The 21,803-nt window shown below is 58.3% G+C and overlaps 1 protein-coding gene across 2 annotated transcripts; it reads right to left on the reverse strand.

Annotated features, from left to right (window-relative positions):
• Positions 1-2,241: 2,241 nt before the first annotated feature.
• SLC6A17 (solute carrier family 6 member 17) lies at positions 2,242-21,576 on the reverse strand. 2 transcript variants are annotated; one of them, XM_027750619.2, is made up of 12 exons: positions 21,134-21,576; positions 13,471-13,877; positions 10,798-10,955; positions 10,400-10,526; positions 9,560-9,741; positions 8,918-9,028; positions 7,630-7,871; positions 7,151-7,343; positions 6,633-6,825; positions 6,223-6,382; positions 5,553-5,715; positions 4,808-5,176 (listed from the first exon to the last, which is right to left on the reverse strand). In XM_027750619.2, exons 2-12 carry the CDS (start codon positions 13,754-13,756, stop codon positions 4,808-4,810), a joined length of 2,184 nt encoding a protein of 727 aa, XP_027606420.2. In that variant the 5' UTR covers positions 13,757-13,877; positions 21,134-21,576. The 2 variants fall into 2 exon arrangements, with proteins under 2 accessions (XP_039235619.1, XP_027606420.2); XM_039379685.1 differs by lacking the exon at positions 21,134-21,576 and having other exon boundaries at positions 2,242-5,176; positions 13,471-13,756.
• Positions 21,577-21,803: the final 227 nt, after the last annotated feature.

Below are 21,803 nucleotides of genomic sequence, written 5' to 3' on the forward strand. Positions count from 1 at the left end.
TCACTCCAGAGCTGAGTCCTGGGCACCCTCTGGGCACAGACACCCCCTGTGCCACCTCCTGTCCCTTCCCTGAGCAGTGCTGCTCCTCCAGCTGTGCCAGACACTTGCCCCACTCCTGCACCAACATCTCCAGATGGTGCAAAGGTGCCCAAAACCCTGCCCTGCTCCTCCCCAGCTGCCAGTGCAGGGGGACAACTTCAGTTCGTGGCCATGGCAGTGCCCCGATGGCATCCCCAGTGCCCAGGGACACATCCCCAATTCTTCCCTCCTTCCTCACGTTCCCTTGGGCTGGATCAGCCCTGGAGAAGCCAAACGAGCTACCAGAGATGGGAAGGAAGGGAAGGGGCAGCCCCTCTCCCCACCAAACCTGTTGCCAAGCTAATTCCCAGCAGTTGAAGGCATCTGGGGTGACTGGAAATCCTTCTCCAGGGAGAGTCTCCAGACTCCCAGGACCCCCAGGGCTCAGGATGAGCCCCCAGCACTGTTGGCTGGGTGTTCTGCAGAGGAGCAGACGCTGTGTCTCACCAGTCCATGTGCCCCAGAAAGCCAGTGTGTACTGGTTGAACTGGTCCGGGATGGAAAACAACCTCCCCGATGCTCCCGAAGCACCTGCCTGCTCTGAACGAGCCCCTTGCAGGGGCTGATGCTGGAAGGAGTGAGGGGACACAGAAGAACAATAGTGGGGACAGGACAGGACAGGAAAGGACAGACCCCAATGCCCCTGGATGCCAACGATGCCCTCGGCTTTATCTCTCTGCCACCCCAAACCTCAGAGAGACCCCAAAGCCCACCCCAAGAAAGGAACAGAGGCAGAGAAGAGGCTTGGTGAGAAGAGGTTTGGTAAGAAGAGACTTTTAATCAGACTCTGATACAGCTCTTACAGGGTTTCTCTCGATGGCCGAGGAGCCCGATGGGAACTACAGGGATACAGGGATGTGTCACGATGGGATCTGTGCTTTTACCTGTACAGGAGGGTTTCGCCAGCATTGTGCTTTCCCCAGGGGAAGCAGCTCCATCCTGGGGGCTCCCGTGGCCGTGCATTGTCCCTCCCAGCCACCAAGGCCACTGTCCTGGCCACCAAGGCCACCCAGCTCTGCTCCCACCCCTGCCAGCGAGACCCGGGCTCAGGGAGGGATCGGGGACAGGAGAAGGCAGTGGGAGCTGCTCCTGGAGGTGCTGGGGGTCCATGTGGCCTGCCAGGGTCTGGGTGAGGGCTGGGAGGTGAGGCAGGGGCTGTTTTGAGGGACTGAGGGGAAGGAGCCGTGGGACACTTGGGGACCTGGCTCCAGCCATCCCCTCTGACTCGCACCGGGATCAAGGTCCAGCCCCTGGAGCAGAGCCCGGTGCTGGGGGATGGAGCATCCCAACTCCAGCCCTACAGGCTGGACCAGTATCACAAGGTGGGCCCCCCCCTGCAACCTCCTTTCTGCCTTCTCCAGACCCACGGAACCCCACCCCAGCTCTGTCCCCAGGGTTTGGACCCCTCCCAACCCCCCCAGCACCTCCTTGTCCCCCAGCCAGGGACAGCACACTGCTCCTGGCAGCAGGAGCTGGGCTGGGAACCGGGCAGGGAGCTGATGTGGGGGGACAGGGACATCGGCAGTGGCTCCCCCTCCTCGTCCCACTGCCTGAAGGAAAACTGAAAAGTGCCTGTGCTCACAACTAGCAGCTATTCCCTGTGCCTCTGTGCAGAGAGAGAGGGAAAAAACGGGATCTCTGGGGCTAAAAGCCACCGGGGGTCGGCCCCACCCACAGCCTGGGACCCCGAGGAGGAGTGTGGAGGGAGAACCTGCCCCGGTGAGCGGGAGAAACCCCCGAGGCAGGCTCGGAAAGTGAGAGAGAACAGCCAGAAGTGAATCCTAAACCCAGGCGCACCCACGGACACGCGCACACCCCCCGCACGGACACACACGCGACAACACGGACCACTTAAAACACACACACACACACACACACACTCCCCCCAACACCCCGTGTCTAACACCGAATGCCACGACAAAATACAGTATTTCCACAGATAAAAGTAAAGGCGTCGTCCCTCTTCCTCCTCCTCTCTCTCCTCCTCCTCCTCCTCTTCCTCTCTGCAGGGTCCGCCCAGGATCGTTGGAGCCTCCCTGGGCTGGGGGCGGGGGGAAAGGGACGCCCACCCACCACGGACAAGAAATAAAAAGGTAAAAATATGTCCCTCTCTAGAATGAGAATTGATCTGTACAGCACTGGGAATGAAAATTGGTCACGGGCCACTTTGGAATACAGTTTGTCATTTAACAGCATTTACAGTGACATTTACAGAATAAATATACAATAGAAATAGAGAATCTCTAGGTTATTATCCCATCTCCTCTCTCTGTATATATTTTATATATATATATGTATATATATATAATATAGCTTTTTTCATTGCCTTCCTGTTGACTTTGCCTCTCGTCGATGCTGCACGAAGAGGGGAGGGAAGCGAAGCCTCCCTGGCTGCTTTGGGAATGGGGCTGGGAGACACGGGGGGCCGGATCCTTCCCCACACCCTGGGGCTGGATGGGGTGGAGCGTTTCGGCCGTGGGAGGTGTCCTGCTCCACCAACTCCGTGGGAGCTGCGGGGGGAACGCGGCCCCCGGGCTCGGGGGCATCGGGAAGGGGACACTGGGACACGATTTGTCTCATCCTGTTTTGCTGGTCAGGTGGAGATGGATCCAAACAGGGATGGGAAGGAACATGTTGACTAATGATGAGGAAAACCCACCAGGTTTGGGCTTCTCCCCCTCAGGGGTGGTGCAGTGGGGACGTTTCAGTGTCCCTCTGCAGGGACAGGACCTTGGAGGGATGGGGAAGGGGGAATGCTGGAGGAGCACTGCTGATCCTGACCACACGGATCTGGTGCCTCTCAGAGCCATCACTGAGCTGCCTCAGTTCAGTCCTTGCCTCCATTTTCCCCTGGAAAAATGGCTGATGAAGGGCTTGAGCTAATTGTCCGGGAAGAGTCCCCAGGTCACCAGCTAAGCCCACGAAGAAGGACAACAAATAAAGGATCAGAACCCACAGGAGATGTTACTGTGGGGAACCCCCTGGCCCCAGGAATGCTGAGAGGTCAGGGATGTGGTGAATGGACCAGGTACCTTCTGCCTTCACTCACCTCCCAAACAAAACCAAGGTGGAAGAAGAGCCATTGGCAGGAAAGCAGAAGAGGGAAAGGAGAGAAGGACTCACGGACCAGCCCCCCCAAACCTGACCTTCAGACTGGCCTGAAACACCTTCGTGCATGACCCGAGCCCAGCAGGACCAAGGATGAGGTGCTCCCCCAGCTTTTGGAGGCCACAGCAAAGTGCTGAGAGGCAGAGAGAGCCCAGGCAGGTTGCTGCTTCCCTGTCCCCACTGGGAAAGGGGGAACGTGCCAGGGTGTACTGGGCCCCTTGGCAGAAGTGCTTGGCTACCTGTGGCATTTAGGGAAATGAGCCCCAGTCCCAGTGGGAGAGACTCAGAGCTGGGAGATCCCCCCCTTTCCCAAACAACCTGGGGAGAAACAACATGCAGTCACATCAATCTGATCCCCCAAAAGACATGGATGGCCCCCTGGGCTCTGGCAGGGGCTCACCAACCTCATCAAGAGCCAAGGAGATCTGGGATCTCCCACTCCTGGGACTCCCAGCAGCTGCTGCTCCACGGATGCCTGTGGTCCCCAAAAACTGGTCACCCCCATCCAGAAGCTGGTGAGCTCCTGTGGGGGTGCAACAGGGCCCCCAAAGGGGAGTCAAAGGGAACAGGAGGAGAAACGAGGAGGCAAGTCCAGAGAGAGTCACTGCCCAGCTCCCCTTGGCTGGAGGGGCACGGGAGGTAAATCAGGGGGTGGTTTCCTGAGAGCTAAACCAGGACTGTGACAGGACTGGATGTCCCACAGCTTCTCTGGGTGTCCCTCTGGGCCATCTGAAGAGAGGAGCAAGAGGAGACGATCGCCATGCCAGGGATTTTGGTTCAGCAGAACATCCCACACGTGAGGAGTAACTCCGGAGAGACTCCTCTCCCCCAGCCAGACCCCACAACGCTCACACACCCAAACCACTGTCCCTTCAAAAGTCTTTCTGCCACTCAACACAAAACTTGCCACTTCATCCCACAGCCGTGACATCTCCATGCCTCCAAACAACCCCCAGCCACTGTTCCCATGCTGGTGGCAACAAAGATTCCAAGGATCCACCATCCACAGTCCCAGCCACCCCCGTGCTGCTCCCTGCCAACCCTGGTCAGGATTTTGGGGGTCATTTGGGTGTGTCCACAGCTATAAAAACCTACAGGAGATACAACAACAACAACGATGGTGACAACAACAGCACCTTTTTGTGCTCTGAACATCAAGGGTTAAATTGTGCTCGTTGGAATAAGGCCATGACTCCTCCCGGATAAGGGACAAAGACAGGAGGGAAGAGCGCTGGGCGACAGGAGGGAGCGGGGTTGGCTTCCCAACCTGCCTCCGGGTCCTTGTTCCAACCATCAGCTGCTTAGAAAAGAGATTCCTTGCTTCAGATTTGAGAACGACTCTCGGAAAGGTGTTGGAGCGTCTCTTGCTCCTCCTCCCTTCCCCGGGGGCGGTCCCGGGGGGGTCCTGCCTTTCAGCCGAGGGTTGTCGGAGGAGTCCTGCCCCTCCCTCAATCCCTCCTTCCCGGTGTCACCTTACAGACGGCTGCTTTGGGTTATGATTTTATAAGAGGGGGTTTCTTCTTCGTCTTCCTTATTAATGAATTTTTCCCGTTGCCTGGACGGCCAGGATCCACTCCCCAGTGCCCTCCTCTCCTGGCGGGGGTGGCGGGCAGGGGGGCCATCACAGTTCGGACTCGGGGGTGCTGGCCAGGAGGTACCCGCTCCCGTACCGTCCGTTGGGAGCGCTGCTCATCTCCAGGGGGGAGTTGCTGCCCGGCCCCAGGTAGGAGCGGTGGGTGGGCATGGGGGACGGGGTCTCGCTGGGCACTTTGCTCAGGATGAAACGGGTCTCGTCGTTGTCTTCCAAGTTGGAGATGTCCTTCATCATCCGGCCCTTCTTGTAGGTGACGGAGAGGGCGTTGGAGCCGTCGGACACGAGGTGGAACTGCCGGAGGATGAAGACCAGGGGCAGAGGGAGGGATGCCAGGATGATCAGGGAGATGAGGATGGCCATGGCCCAGGCTGGGTAGAACAGGAACTTCTCAGCAGCCTGGAAGGAACAGATATTAATGTCACGGGGCTGTCACAGCAAAGGTGATGCCCACCAGGTACCACGGCTCTGAAGTGTGAGACAATCCCTGCTGCCTCCTGCAAGACTCCATCCTCAGGGACACCTGGAGCTGGCAGAAAGTGGGTTCAAATCGAGGGGAAGGACATGGTACTGCCCACAGAGGTCAACCACAATCCACACTGGAACTCCATTCCATGGTCAGAACTGGGTGGAGACGTCTGGGCCGGGTGGACAAACGCAGAGGGTGAGCGGGATGTCACCCGGGAGAGGGGAGCAGAGGTGGGAGGAACGGGGTAGTTGCAGCTCTCCCCTGCTCAGCCAGGACCCCTGGGATGGGGAGGGGGGCTGTGCTCACCTCCTCCCTGATCCAGGCGCTGTACCCCGGGGGGCTGACTCCCAGCTGGATGATGCTGGCGGTCATGAGCACGGCCATGCAGATGGGGGACACGTACTTCCAGGTGTAGTAGTAGAACTGGTAGGGCCGGAATCCCAGCATTTCCGTCAGCTCCTGCATGAACCTGCCAGGGAAGAGATGGAATCCTGCTGTTCTCCCCACCTCCAGGGGACAAACTCCCTCCCAGGAGCCCCTGTTGTAAACTGTGCTCAAGGCAGAGCCTGAAGTAGAACCCAGCTGGTCCTGGGGAGCATCTCAATATTCCTCAAGTCTGTAGGACTTGTGGGAAACTCCTGAGGAAAAGGCCTTTTGAGCATTATCCAGAGCCTCCTTTGCTCTGACCAACTTAGGAACAACAAGAAGCACCGGGGGGAACAAGGTGTCTTTCCAGAAGGACATGGAAACCTCAGAACAAAGGCTGATCTCGGGGGACAGGGCACCACAACCAACAGGAGATACCCACAAAAAGAACCTGCTCCTGGGGCTGGGTTACACCAGGGCAGGGCAGGAGGATCAAGGTGAACTGAGCTTTTCTCTTGGAGAAAAGGCCATATAGAAAAGAGCTGGAAGGGGTTTTTTTTTAGCCAGGAGTCACAGCACAGTTATTCCTTTTGCTGTACGAGTTCCTTACTTTTTGGTGCCATAAATCCAGGCCACAGCAATGTTCTCCAGGATCACCACGACAGTGAGAGGCAGCGTGGCTGAGTAATCATCAAACATGGTGACAAAGTAGTTCCCAGAGCGCTGCACAAAGATCAGCCCCACCAGGAAGGCGAAGATGCAGCAACCGACTGGGGGGAGCAAATAGGGGTGGTCAGCAGAGCCCCCCGAGCAGAACCAAGACCACCACAAGGTCCATTCCCTGCATTGGAGTCATCAGCAAACCCCCCTGAGGGACACCGGGGCCTCCCCAAGGCCCATTCCCTACATTAGCAAGGCCCAGTTCACATCCACTGTGTCCACGCTCTCCTGGAACGTCTCCTCAGGGCGACGGGGACCCCCCACCCCTTCCCCAGGAGGTTGCAGGAGAAAGGACCTCACCTGTGAACACCTCCTTGCGCACCTTGAAGGTGTCGATGATGGGGGTGGTGATGCCCGACATGGTGCCGATCATGCTGCCCAGGCCCAGGTTGATCAGCATCAGGAAGAACATGACAGACCAGAAGGGCGACGCCGGGAAGTGGGTCATGGCTTCAGTGAAGGTGATGAAGGCCAGGCCAGTCCCTTGCACCGACTGTTGAGGGGGACACAGGACGGACAGATGAGAAGAAACAAGTCAGGGACACAGACTTCAAGGCCCTGAATGGCTCAGGTCTCCCTCCCTGAACCAGTCCTCAAGGAAGGAAAACCCCAGTCTGCTGCTGGTGATGACCCTGCAAGACTCGCCATGGACAGACCTTACCCCGACCCCAGGAGGGACCACGAGGGTAAAACCACAAGGACGTGGATTCCCAGCCGTGGAGGGTCTCTAAAAGAAGTTTTTCCAGATCCATGTGCCCAGGATTGACACAGGGAGGGGCGATGGGTGTGGGTGAGCTCCTGAGAGTGCCACCGGGTACCTTGTTGAGCTCGTCCTCCAGCAGGCAGGCGTCCAAGCCCAGCTCCTTGAAGTGCCCCTCTTTCACCGTCATGATCACCCTGTACATCTCGTTGTAGTCCTTGGCAGTGAGGTGGGAGAAGTTCACGTGGGGTGGGATGAGGTCATGGCTCAGCACATTGGTGTTCAGGTAGCCCAGGATCTTCTCAGCATTCCTAAGGGACAACAGAACCTCTCAGGTGGTGTGAGATGTGTTGGATTTACCTGCAATTTGCGGACTAGGAGCCCATCTTAGAGCTGGATTTTAGGCTGGAAGAGCTGAATGCCCAACTCCCTCAGTGAGACATCTCTAGAAATACAAGTCTTGGCCATCAGGAACTTGTGTCCACCAAAACCCAGGATCACCCAACCCCAGAGCACTTCCTCTGTTGCCTCCAGAACCACCGCAACCAGCAGCAGCAAAGACCTGCCCACCCCAAACAAATCAAACCCAGCTCTTACTCCACCACACATTTCTCGTTCATGATGTTGGCCTTGAAGCCCAGCACAGCAAACACCACCAGGGTGGCCAGCACGGACGTGAAGAAGTTGATGAAGGACACGAGCGTGGCGTCGAAGTGGCAGTTGTTGTCCTGCTTGTTGTAGCTGGAGAAGGCGATGACACCCCCAAAGCCCAGGCCCAGGGCAAAGAAAACCTGCGTGGCCGCCTCCCGCCACACCTGGGGGTCCAGCATCTTGTCCAGCTTGGGAGGAAGACAGGAGAAGAAGTTCAGTGGTCTGGTGACCCCACTGCTCACCCCAGTGGAGCCAGAGCTCCACTAAAAGGCTGCTGTGCCTCCAGACTGGGCTGGTTTGGGAGCATTTTGATGGGAGGTGGAATGAGATGATCTTTAAGGTCCCTTCCAACCCAAACCATTCTGGGACTTCCACGGTCAGGTCATCACCCAGCACTCACAAGTCCTTCTCTTTCCCACAGAGGCGTGGGGAGGTCAGGCAGAGGTTTGAGCTGACCCTGCCTCTGGGTGCTCCACTTGCCTCAGGGCCTGACCTGGGTGCTCCATCTCCCAGTGCAAAGCCCTGCAGCTTCCCAGGGGAGACCCAGCTGCCCTGGGGAGGGGTGTCCATGTTCCCCCACCCCAGGGAGCCACAACCCACCCAGTGATGTGTCTCCATCCTTCCCTGGCCACCTCCCCCTTCAAGAGCACATGGAGCACTGGAAATCCAACATCCTGGCTGGGGGGGGGTTGTTTTTAACTCCCAGTCCCCCCCAACCACATCCCCCCTCTCCCAGGAGCCAGAGCTGCAGCCTGGAGGCCTCCCAGCGTCATTCGTCAAGAGCCCATAATTAATATCTTCCAACAGCCTCGTCGGCTGAGCTGATTCATCTACATCTCTGCTTAATTAATTAATTAGCTGCTTAATTAATAGGCACATACCACCAGCAGAGGTTTTGCTGCCAGACAGAGTCGTTCCATGGAGTCTTTATATTTGTATTTGGCCTCAGGCACCCCCCCACTCCCCACCCTGGTGTCTGGGCAGCTGAGGGGGGACAGGGTGATGCTGAGGGGTGAGTTTGTGAGGCTCTTGGCTGTCCTGGCCACACCCTAAACTTTGGGTGCTGATGACCTATCAGGATCCCCGAGGTAGTTTGGGGCTGGCACCCTCGTTTTTAGGGCGGGGAGGAAAATAAGGGAAATATAGGGAACTAATAAGAGGAATAAGAAAACTAAGGGAGAACGGGGTGTGACCAGCCAGGAAGAGAACCTGTTTAGGGTTTGGGGGCTCTCACCTTGGGTGTGAACATGTGCATGATCCCATCCACTGCCCCACGCAGGAGAAGTCCCCGCACCAAGAAGCAAACCAGCACCAGGTACGGGAAGAGGGAGCTGAAGTACATCACCTGGAGAGAGAGGGATCCAACACGGGCACAGCCTCGTTTCCCACCCAGCCACCTCCCCGTCCAACCCACGGGCAGCCAACTGGGGAGAGGGGGGGTTTCCCACCCAGGGGGTTTCCCACCCCAGGGTGAGGTTTGTTCCTCAGGCAGCCATGGGACCCCTTGGAGCAGGATGTTCCCAGTGCTGGAGCTCAGGTGGATTTGCTGCCCTGGCTGATCCCTGGCTGCAGGTTGGACTAAATGTCTTCCTTACACTCTCTTTTGATCTTATTCTGGACCCCCTCAGAGATGGCCCCGACTGTGGAGTGGGTGTGAGCATCCCAAGGGTCACAGCACCCCTCAGCTCCCCCAGACCAGGAGGAAGGGTCTCCATCCTCCCCTGGCCACCTCCCACTTCCAGAGCACCTGAAGCACTTGAAACCAAACATCAAAGGAGACGTTTGACATCCCAGTCAAAGGAGAGTGACCCTGAGGTGGGAGGCTCCTGCCCTGAGCACAGAGCCCAGCCAGGCTCAGGGGGCCACCAGTACCCACCTTCCCGGAGGACTGGATGCCTTTGATCATGGCCAAGCCAACAAGGCTCCAGGCCACCAACAGGCACAGGGTCATCTTCCAGTTGAGCCCCCCGCTCTCCGAGATGGAGTTGGAGATGTCCAGGGTCTCCCGGTACCAGAAGTAGGTGGTGGCCGAGCTCCTCTCACATTCTGTCTCCACAACTGCAACAGAGCAGGGACAGGAGAACGTGAGGGGGCTGGGGGACAGTCACCCACTGCCTCTACTGTGAAAAACCCACTGGAGCAGGCCAGGGAAGGGAGGTACCTCTGGAAGCTAAGAGGCAGGAATTAATGGGGTTTGTTTTCAGCAGGAAAAATAAGAGACAGAACATAAAACCATTACCAGGTGAAAATTAGATATTAAATACAGGGAGAGACATTTTTATTTGCTATAAATCCCCTCAGAGTGTCCCAAGGAGGTGCTCAGATGATATTAAACACCATTAGCTCCATCAGTGTCTCGGTCAGGCACCAATGGAACAGCCAGGTCCTGGATCAGATCCCGGCCTCAAGTACTGAGGAAGCCTGAAAATCCACACTGTGAATTCCCAAACTGGCACCATATCCCACTAGTGGGGTCAGAGAGTGTGGAAGACCCTCATCCAACCTCATTCATCAAGAGCCCATAATTAATATCTTCCAACAGCCTCGTCAGCAAGGGAGAGCTCTCCATGTGCTCAGGGCAAGCAGAGAGGACTCAGGAGACACCTCAACCTGTGACAGCTACAGGTGTTGGGGGTCTCCAGTGCCCCCCAGCCCCCTTCCCTGGGAGCTGCTCCCTCCCAGCTGAGCCCCCCCTGGCCCCAGGGCTGTTCCTTACTGGCCACCGAGCCGTTCTTCACCAGGGGACACTCGCTCCAGGGCAGAGGGTACTGGAAGGACTTGAAGAAGTAGAAGATGCTCCAGCCGATGATGACGTTGTAATAGAGACCGACGAAAAAACACACCTGGGGGGAGGAGGGAGAGAGGACACGGCCTCAAATCACAGGGCAGTGTCACTGTGCCTCAAATCACAGGGCAGTGTCACTGTCCCCACCTCCCTGCTGGGCAGAGAGTGGGGTGCAGGGATCAGGGGATGGGCCCATCCCCAAACCAGCCCATGAGTGGAGCTGGAAATACACCCCTTGACCTCTCAAACCTCCCCATGGGGCCCCCGGGGTTTGGTTCCACCCCACCCAACCCGAGGTGGGGTCTGGGGGCTCCCCAGGGCACACTCACGAGGCAGCTGGCGTAGCCAATGCCCCCCAGGCGGGGACAGATGTAATTCCAGACTCCAATGCTGCCCCTGCGGATCCGCTGCCCCACAGCCAGCTCCAGGAAGAACAGGGGGAGCCCGATGATGATGAGCAGGACCAGGTATGGGACCAAGTAAGCGCCTGGAGGGGGTGAGAAAGGTCGTCATGGACCCCTCTCTCTGTTCCCAAGGACATGGAACAGGGGTGGACAGGCAGGGACAGGCTCTGCCTGGTCCATCAGCTCCTTTGCAAATGGCCTCACGTTGCACCAGGGAAGGTTTAGATTGGATATCAGGGACAATTTCTCCATGGAAAGGGTGGTCAGGCCCTGGCACAGCTGCCCAGGGCAGAAGTGGAGTCACCATCCCTAGAGGGGTTTAAAAGGTGTGTGGATGTGACACTTGGGGACACGGGGTAGTAGTGAGGATGGCAGTGCTGGGTTTGGCTTGGTGGTCTTAGAGGGCTTTTCCAACCTAGATGATTCCATGATCTGGGAATGAAGATGAGAGCCTGGCCAGCAGAGAAGCTTGTGGAGAGGAGCAAACATACGTGTGGAAGGAAAGGGTGCAACACCCCCTGCCACTGTGGGGACATGTGGGATTGACCCCAAAGCACACAAAGACCCTCTGCGTCCATAGACACCCCATGTGCAAGGACACCCCTCCAGGAGCCAATCCATGAGGACACGGCCACATTCCCAGCCATCTCGGGCACAGAGGGAGGCAGGACCCTCCTGTTCCCCGGGTCCTGCCTGTGCTCATCTGTCCAACACATCCCAAACAGCAGCACCCACCACCCCACTGCCAGCTGGGGCAGAGCAAAATCCTCTGGCGGGGGAGGCCCAGCTGAGAGGAAGAAGTCAGTTAATCTCTGTCTGATTGCTGAGGCTGGAGAGGAACCGGGGGCTCCCGGGGCCAAGTGACCGTAAAGGATGCGATGACTCAACGCTGCAGCTGATGAACGACTCCAGCCTCCTGCCAGGAGCGGGGATGGGCTCGGGAGCACGTGGCTGCCTCCGGCTGCCGGCAGCGAAAATTCCCGGCTGGATTGACACCTCGGTGACAGCCACCACCACCCCACGGCCCCGGCCGGGACCTGGAGCAGCTGAGGCTGCTCTGAGCAGGGGCTCTGCAAATCCAGAGGTTGGGATCGTGTGTTAGAAATGCAGGGGGAGCAAAACTGAGGTGCAGCAGCTCCGGGTGACTGGGAGGGGGAAAGGAGAGGCAGGGAGCAGAGCTGGAGCTGGTGGAATTCGGGAAGGACCACGAGCGTCCCATCTCTGCGACGCCCTCCCGGGCATCCCGGCCTGAGACAGACGGACACGTTCACGTGGAAATGTGTCCAGTGCTGGAGATTTTCTTGCTGTGATGTCTGGGAAGCTGGGCACCAGCTCAAGCCTGTACATCACCACGCTCAGCAGCACCAGGGCCGGCCCGTGCCAGCTCCTGGCACACCGAGTGCTGGGAATTTGGCTCCAGCCCATCCTGCTCCCGGCACAGCCGTCATCCCCCGCAGGCACCTGCTCGGGGAGCAGGAGAGGAGCAGCAGCCACCACCACATCCCGGGGCTGCTCAGCACGGCCGGGAATGCTCTGTCCATCCCTCCCGACCTCCTGCGTCCTGTGGCTGGCACCACGCCACAGCCCAGGGGGAATCCCAGCCAAGGGGGGAAGAAAAGGCAGAAAATCAGCGTGTGCCCCATGGGACAGAGAGATGAGGCCACCTGGGCTAAAGAAAGGGAAAGGGAAAGGGAAAGGGAAAGGGAAAGGGAAAGGGAAAGGGAAAGGGAAAGGGGGAAAGGGAAAGGGAAAGGGAAAGGGAAAAAGGAAAGGGAAAGGGAAAGGGAAAGGGAAAGGGAAAGGGAAAGGGAAAGGGAAAGGGAAAGGGAAAGGGAAAGGGAAAGGGAAAGGGAAAGGGAAAGGAGTGCTGGCTGCACGTTTGGCAGGATGACTCATCCTAATGACGACTGGAGATGTTTTAGTTATTGAGGGCGCTGCAGCTTTTCCAGCTGTGGGGCTGGGGGCACAAGGGATGCAATGCTGGGAACACGGAATGCTCGGGGGGAGACGGGAGCACTGGGCTGGTCTAGCCCCCTGCAGCACTGCTGGGAAGGGGCCGGGTTTGGGTTAATGACGAGGGACCCCCCCAGTCAGTGTCATGAAGGGTGGGGGGTCTCAGCACAGCTGGACGAGGCCTGGTCCTCTGGGCTGCTCCTGGGAGCCCAAGGAGGAGGCACGGGGAGGAAGAGAGAACAGACTGCTGGAAGGAGGATTTGGGAAAGGACTGGAGTCTGGACAATGTGGCTTCAGGACCCAGGGAAATGGAGGGATTCTCTCTTCCCATTTTCCCCCTAGTTTACAAAATTGCCCCAGCAGGAATCAGGAGCTGCAGCAAGAAATCCTGGGTCCTGCCCTGGGATTCACCTCGACTTTGGAGTGGGCAGGTGGACAACCTTTAGGAAGAGGCTGTCCAGGAGATTCCAACAACTCAGCACAACTCCTGGCTGCCCCTTTCCACCTTCAGAGCCCACATAACCCACTTTAGAGCCCAAATAACCTCTGTCCTGCCCCAGCATCCACACCCCGATGTGCGGCGGGGCAGAACTGGGCCATATCCCCCTCTCCAAGGGCTGATCCCACCCCTGCCCCGGGTCTCACCTCCTCCATTCTTCTGGCAGAGGTAGGGGAAGCGCCAGACGTTGCCCAGCCCCACGGAGTAGCCGATCTGGGCGAGGATATACTGGAGTTTGCTGTTCCAGGCCGGCCTCTCCGCATCCAGGTCCTCCTCCCCCTCCTTCTGCTTGTCCCAGGCCTCCCCTCCCGTCACGTTGAGGACGCTGCGTTTGTAGTCCACGGGCTCCTGGTGGGCCAGCAGGTCGGCCACCGACTCGGTGACATGTTCGCTGCTGTGCTCCCGCTGCGTCACCTTGCTGTTCTTGGGCATCGGGACGGCTCCGGGGGGCCCCGGGGGTGGGATGGGGCGAGGGAAGGAGATGAACGTCCCGCGGGGAACGGCACCGGTGTGAGCTACAGCTCAGGCCTCACCTCCTCGTCATCAGCAGGACCTGGGGGGGGAAGGGGTCAGTGGAGGGGGTTGGGTTTGTTTTGTCCTCTGATGGGACCGGCAGCACTGGGGGAGAAGGGTTTCCATCATCCCATCCTTGGGGACCTTCAGCTGACCCAGGAGCGTCCCCTTCTCCATGAAGGATGGACCAGGAGCAACTCCCCAGTGGAGCATTGTAGAGTCCCAGGATGGTTTGGGTTGGAAGGGACCTTAAATCTCATCCAGTCCCACCCCCTGCCATGGGCAGGGACACCTTTCACTAGCCCAGGTTGCTCCAAGCCCCATCCAAGCTGGCCTTGGACACTTCCAGGGATGGGGCAGCCACTCTCTCATTCATGGAGAAGGGCCTCCTGTGACCCCCAGCAGGGAATTTCCCTGGGCTCCAGAGGACAGGGACAAGTGATGGAGCTGCTCACATCACTGTAACACCTCTTGCCCCTCCAACACCCCCAGGCAGCAGCTGAACCCCACAAAATCTGACACCAACTCCAGCTCTGCCCAAGGCCCTGCCCTCCTGTCCTGCTCCCTCCCCTCCTGGCCTCCCCTCAAGCTCCACGACAACTTGGAAGCTTTCAGGGGACAGTGACAAACACCCAGGATATCTCTCCATCCCGGGACATTATCAGGAGTGACATAAAATCCCTGGAGCCTGATGTTAAATCTTCCCAGGCAGCTTTACAGTGGAGAACAGCAGCCAAGGTCAAGCCATCAATCCCAGCCCCTCCTGCTTCCCAGCTTCCAGCCTGGGCCAGGAGGAATGATCCTGCACGGAGGCATCTCCACAACCTGGCTCAGCCCTGCAGGTCTCTCTCCCACCTCGAATATCTCAGGAACACTGTGGGAATGTGCTCTGCTGCTCTGGGGGTCCCCAGCCTGGGAAAGCACCACGTCCCTCCTCTCCATACTGGGAGAACTGGGGTGGGACTGGCAGCTCCCAACCCAGCTGGGACTGTGGTGCTTCACCAAGTGGGGAGAAAATACAGACACCCCACAACAAACCCCTCATCTTGCAAAAATGACTCTCCTGAAGAGCCAGGCTTCCTTCTTTTCCATCCTCTCCATCCCTGTTTCCCAGGGGACACACGGCTGGTTGCTGGGTCCTGGCAGAGCTCTGGGGCCACACCCAGGGAATGATCCCACTCTGGCCCGGCTGCAGCACCATTCCCCCAGCCTGGGGGCTTCCTCAGTCAGCTCCAAGCTCGTCCAAGGCCCCGGTGGCCTCTCACAGGTGACATTGCCCAAACACTCCCTCGGCCTTGGGAAAACCGACCCTGGTCCGTACCGGGATGGAGGATGGATAATGCAGGGTGGGCCTCCTACTGTCCCATCTGCCTCCATGATTTTTCAGAGCCTTTCCCAGCTCTTCTCGCCTTTGGAAAAACATTTTTGATCCAATCTAGCCCCCAATCCCAACCCTTTTCACAGCAGCAGAGCCCCTTCCCCACCAGGGCACTGACGTCCCCAGATGGGGCAGAGCAGCAGCAGCAGGAAACTTCCCCCTCCCTCGCCTTCACCTCGGTGCTTTTTCACCCCTGAAGAAAGTTCCCCCTTTGCCAGGCCTTGTTCCTTTTACAAAAAAAAAAAAAATCTATTTTCGGCTGTCGGCTGCATCTGTTGCCAGGCAACCGTCTGGGCCCCGCATCTTTCCCGGATCCGGCTCCTCCGGAGAAGCCGTTTGAATTATCCGTTTAAATTATCCATTTAAATTATCCGTTTAAATTGTCCTTTCAGGGCCGGGCCGGCGCTGTTTGATTTCCTAACGAAGGCTCATTCACAGAGCCCGCTCGCGGCTCGATCGTGGCAATCACGGGCACGTGGCTGCCCGGGGCTGGAGCATCTCCCGGGGCGGGGAGGGAGGGGAAGGGTCAGGAAATCGCCGGGATTTCCGTCGGGTTTGGATCGGGCTGTGTGAGGGTTTGTGCAGACCTGGGTGAATCCCCCACGGGCTGTTTGCTGCTCCTCGTCTGCTCAGCAGCTGCTTCAGCTCCTCGGGAGCATCGGGAGGGCTCAGCCTGGGGAGGAAGGATCCCTTTGTTCCAGGGACAGAGCCAAGGTGGCCAACGAGGAGCTGGCTGAGCCCCTGGAGCAGAGTGTCCCACGGTCAGGGCATCCCCAAAGGCTCTCCTGGGACAGCTCAGCTCCTTGGAGGTGCCCAGCTCCAGGGAAGGGGGTGCTGGGCCAGGACAGACCCCAAAACATCCCACCCTGGGTCTCAACCTCAGTTTAGGTCCCCCCAGAGTTATTCTGAGGGGCTGAGAGGCAGCAGGTCCTGGAAGAGCAAGGTCCTTGCAGCACCTCCAATACCCAAGGGCTCTCAGAGGACACTCCAGACAGCAACATTCCCAAAGGATCTGGGGCGTCAGAGGGGTTCAGCTGGGCCAAGGGTTCTCCAGACACTGGGATGAGGGTGAAGAAGCAGGGGACGAGTCTTCCTCCCCACGGGAGAGGCACCCAAATTGAACTAGAGGGGGAAACTATGGCAGAGATCCAAACCCTGCTCCTGGAATGGCTCTGGCAGTGTCCCCATGGCTTTCTTGGGAACATCCTGCTGTCTCCCCGTGGCTCAGCCCCAGCCTGGGGATGAAGGTGTTGCCAAGGCCTGAAGGAGAGAGGATCCTTCCCGACAGCGATGCCGTGAGCTCACCCAGCCTTTGCCATCCCCATTCCTGCTGGAACCGTGGGATGATCCCAGCCAGAACCAGCCTGGAACCGCCAACCCCCCGGCACAGGGACACTGTCCAGGGAAAGCAAGGCCAGCAGGGCCCTTCCTATTCCTTTCCCCAGCATGTCCTATCAGCTCCAAGGTCCCCACCCCTCAAATTGAAAAGCACAGTCCAAATCCATCTGAGAGAGGTATTTCCATGCATTTCTTTGATTGAAAAGGGAATTTAATCAAAAATTCATCCGCCAAAAATAACAACCACCCTGTGAGAAAGACAAGGCAGATCAGCTGACAACCAGGAGCTTTCCGGGCTGGAGAGAGAGAGAAAACCCTTGTCACTGACAGATGGAGATTCAGCTTGTTTACTTAGTCCTCGTGACCTTAATTTTCTTAAATGTGCCTTTTTTCTCTCTCTGGAGAAGACAGATGAGGGTCTTCCAGAGCAGGAACCTCACTTGTGCTGCCAGGCCAGGGTTGCCTTTGCACCCACAGCTCTGCCCAGGTAAAACCAGAGCTGCTGCCACGCAGCTGGAGAGGGAACATGGATTTTCCCACAGCAGGAGCGGGGGAAGGACCAGTTTGTGTGCTGGGGTTGGTTCTGGTGTCTCTGAGTGCAGCCAACACATCCCATGGGAGCTACACGGGGAGACACTGGGGCTCTCCCTGGGGACAACTCCCCTCCTCATGCTCCATGTCCCACTTTCCTGGGCCCAGGGGATTCCTTCATGTCCAACCCCTTGCAAAGCAACCATTCCCTAAGCCCTGATCCCAGAGCCAAGCCTGGGGCTCCAGCTTGCACAAAGTGACACTCCCCATCCCTGTCCCCTGTCCAGGTGACATTTCCCCATCCCTGTCCCCTGTCCAGGTGACATTTCCCCATCCCTGTCCCCTGTCCAGGTGACATTTCCCCATCCCTGTCCCCTGTCCAGGTGGGTCCACAAGGACTGTATCCCTTGGGATTGAGCCCTCACTGCAGCAGATCCATGGCCATGGAACGGGCTGGATTCACCCCACACAGGGCTGAAGAAGCTCCTGCTTTGCTACACCCAGAGGGTTTAATCCCTGCCCAGAGGCTCCCACTGATCCCAAAAACATGGACTAGGGCAAAGCTGCTGTTTGGGATGAGTGCAGACCCCCAGGAGCCGAGGACACCACGGCCCTGCAGCAGCACCCCAGGGTGTGGGGGAGGGATGTTGGGATGTGTCCTGCTGAGCCCAGCCGAGGTTCCTCGGGGCTGGGGAGCCACGAAGAGGCTGGAACCAGCTCAGCAAAGCTTCCAGCTGGGCCTGGGAGGGCAGAGACAGGCAGGGGGGAGAGGGGGATTCACAGCTGCCAACACAGTCTGGGTCCAAAGGATGGGACAGGGGGAGATTTCTCCTCCCCTGGGCCCAAATTCTACATTTACACCTGTTTGGGTCTATAAAGGGAAACTGAGACAGGTAAAAACCACAAAGTGGGATTGGGTGAGTTCAAAATGAATATTTAAAGCCTTGGGGACTCTCTGCTGTCCCTCCCTGTCCCAGCATCAACCCCCCTTCAGCTGCTGCAGAGCTTCCACTCAAATCCCCCTGAAGGAGAGGGGAAGATGCTCCTGACGAAGCTCCTGGTGAAGGATCCAGCTCACCAGGCCCAGGAAGGTCCTGCTCACCCCATCAAGGTCACAGAGCGGGGAAGGGAGAGGTGGCAGAGGCACAGAGGAATTTCAGGAGGTGGAAATCCTCCCTCAGGATCGGGCTGGGAGATCCGAGCATCGATTTGCAGCTCCCCACACCCAGAGCCAGGGAAATCCTGCCCCCAAGGCCAGGCTGTTCTGTGCAGAGGGGGAGACTGGAGCAGGGAGGAGAAGGGACAGATCCAAGGTCACCCAGGAAGCAGCGAGGCCGGGAAGGAGAGGAGAGGGAAGGAAAAATCATCTCTCCCGTTTTCCCCTGTCCCGCCCAGCCGAGGGGAAGGAGCCCGGGGTGCACATCCCATGAGCCCAAACCATGGGAAAAACACCTTCCAGGCCCTACCTGCTGCTTCCCATGGTCAGGAGAGCCTCTGCAGTGGGAGAGGGATCGCCCTGGCAGAGCCAGTCCTTTGGGAGACGTTCTGCCTTTGGGAAGCATCCCACAGGAAACCAAGGGCAGGACCCTCCGAGCAGCATCCAAGCCCCGCTTCCAAGCCCCAAGAGGAGATTTTTGCTCAAGGCAGAAGCGTTGCAGCTCTGATCCCTCCCAGCCCTGCCCCAAGGACCTGTCTGGAACCCCTGACCCACAAAATTCCCTTCCACCAGGGAGGGGGAAGCAGGAAAGGCTTCTCCAAGACACCTCCATCTTAAACCTATTTCCTGCTGGGCTTTGCTCCTCCCTGCTCGGCCTCCAGCTCCACAGGGAAGGGTTTTGCCATCCGGGCTCATTAAGGCTGCTCCCATTCTCCCCTTTTTATAACGAGCCCTGCTAATTATCGCCTGGCTAATTAGAGGGCACAGGGGTGACTCAGTGCCACCAGGTGTGTTTGCTCCTCACCCCCACACCTGGGGAGGCACAAACTTTGGGTGGGGTGGGTGTGAGGAGCTGGGAGAAGCTTTCCTGGGAGCCAGACTCCTGTCCTGGAGCAGCTCTGTGACCCGGAGGTGGCATTTGCCCTCCGAAGGTGTTTGAGGGGCAGACAAACCCCCCGTCCCGCTTTAGCATCGTGACACAGGAGCTGAGCTGAGTCAGAGCTGCCCCCGCTTCTGCCGCACACCCACCCCTGGCTCCTGCCAGAAAAGCACCCAGATGTTATAAATAACCCCCGTTCCTCTGAAGGGAAGCAGGGCTGGGGCTGCTCCAGCCCTTGCTCCACCCCGGGGGTGGGTGCCCTTCCCACCCAAAGGGCACCTTTCCCGTGCCGTGTGAGTTCCCTTCCCGCTCGGGCTGCGGGTGCCCTTCCCATTCCAGACCTGGGGGTCTTTCCCCCTTGGTGGGTGCCTGTCCCACCCCGGGGTTTTCACACATTGCAGCAACTCGTTTCTCCGACAGGTGCCAAGAAACCTCCAGAAAAGACCATTTTGCCGATTGGGTCGTGAGATGGACCCTGGAGGAGGACGAGCCTCAGCACCTGGGTTTGTCACGAAGCGCTGGAGCCCGTTGATTCATCGGCTCTGGGCTCCTTTCCTGTCCCATTTGGTGTCATGAGAACACACATCAGCTGCAATAACGTGACACCAGAGCAAACCAACACCACATGGTCCCTCCAGGGCCCGCTTTGATTCACCAGATGATCTTTTCCCACTTCAATCTCAGCGATGCCTCGTAACTCACCCCCCTCCAGCCAAGGGTTGGTGACTGAACCCCAAACTAGCCAAGATTTATCCCAAAAAGCCCCGAAGGGGCAGCACGCGGGTCCTGCCGCCAGCGCCGCTTTTCCCTGTTGTAACTCCTGGAGCTGCTGCCACGTTTGTAAACAAACAATTCCAAATGCAGCCCAGGATGGGGTGAAAGCAGAGCCTCTCCTCCCAAGGGGGTGGTTTTGCCTGGATTTGCAGGTCAGCATCTGGTTTAGGGTCAGTTTGATCCTCGTGACTCCAGATTCCCTGCTCTGTGAAAGCCCGAAGCAGCAGTGGAGGGTTTAAACCAAACCCTTTAATTCCTATTGATTTTAGAGGAGCCACCTCCAGTTTATCCCAGTGGACAGCTCAGACCCACATTTTATTCCCCTTGGAGCAGCTGAGCTGCAGTCAAACCCCAGCCAGGTTCCTTGACCTAGTCCTGACACCTCTGGAGAAATATTCAGCAGAAACTCTCCGCCCTGCCGAGAATAGCTCCGGGTTTTTTCCTACCCAGACCAGAAATAGTTGCATCAGCTCCTGATGGACTCAAACCTCAGGTGCCTCAGACACAAGGCATGATCCGGGAAGCAGGATTTCACCTTCTGGGTCCTCTACAAAGAGCTGGGAGCAGATATCCCCACGAGTCTAAGCCCCATGTCCCCGGAGCGATGGAAATTTGGACCCAGCCAAGCCTGAAACACCCACCTTTGGGTGCATCTCCACACCCAGTATTGGGGATTTCACAAAACCAGGAGCCCAAGCCCCATTTTTCTGCCTCAAACCCAACCAGCCACACTCAGGGAGCAGCATAAAAACAAATAAAAGAAGGGGCAATTACCCCACAACACACACACACACACACACACACACACACACACACACTTCAGGGGCCAGGACCAAAATAATTCGTCACAGCCAAACGCTTTCTCCTCTCCCAATGTTATTGTCAAGGTCAACCTGGAGGCTGCATTTCCAGCCATCCTCAAAAGGGATGAGCCCCCCACCAACAAGAGCCGGGTAGGCACCCAGTGCCACCCCCCCAGCGACCCCCAGCCCCCCGGGGTGGCTTAAGCCGTTTGCAGTCTCTCAGTGTCCCCCCGGCCCTGGATGCCACCACCCTTAGGGCCACGCCTGATGCCTCCAGGCTTAGGTGAACCCTCCATTAACCCCCCGACCCGTCCCTGAGCATCTTCCCCTCAAAAAGCCCTGGTGGGGAGGGGGCACCCAGAGCTGGGAGCCCCCGGGGAGGGGGAGATCCTCGGGAGCGGAGCCCCGGAGCGGGGAGCGGGGGGAGCATCCTTACCTTGGCGCTGCGGGGAGGATGAAACCGACCCGATCCCGGGAAAAACCGGCCCGATCCCGAAGGAAACGGCGCAAATTCCGAGTAGAAATCACCCAGGTTCCCCCCGCTCCTGTGCGGGGTGGGGGGGGGCGAGACCGGGCGGTGGCGGGGCCGGTCCGAGGCTCCCGGTGCTGCGGGAAACCGGGCAAACTGGAGCGGCAGCGAGCGGGAAAAGGGGAGCAGCGAGCGGGAAGGGCTCCGCACGGCGCGGCGGTGAAGCTCCGAGGTGGCGGTGACTCCGCGCCGCGTCCCCGCCACCGCCCGGGGGATGCGCGCTGGGCTCGCCCGGCCCCGCTGCCCTTCGCCGGCAGGGAGGTAACGCCGCTCTCGGCTCCCGGGAAATAAATAAATAAAGGAAAAGCAACTGGGGGGGGGGAAGGAAAAATTAAAAAAAAATACTCAATGGGAAGGGACACGCAGCCCTGACGCAGGCTTGAGTCACAGGGCTGCGCGTCAAAGCTGGGGTGCCGGGCCACCCCCCCCGCGCCGAGGGAGGCTCTGGCGTTAGAAAAAAACGGTGTCGAGTCCCGACACGAGGGGTGGGCTCGGCTTGGCTGCGGGAGAAAGTAAAACCCACTGAAATGCCCCAAAAGAGCGGCCCCAGGGCTGCCCCGGGGAAGGAGAGTGTTTG

The sequence above is a fragment of the Pipra filicauda genome, unplaced genomic scaffold, assembly GCF_003945595.2.
Source record: "Pipra filicauda isolate LSUMZ 115617 unplaced genomic scaffold, ASM394559v2 scaffold172_size1731463_pilon, whole genome shotgun sequence".
Taxonomy (NCBI): domain Eukaryota; kingdom Metazoa; phylum Chordata; class Aves; order Passeriformes; family Pipridae; genus Pipra; species Pipra filicauda.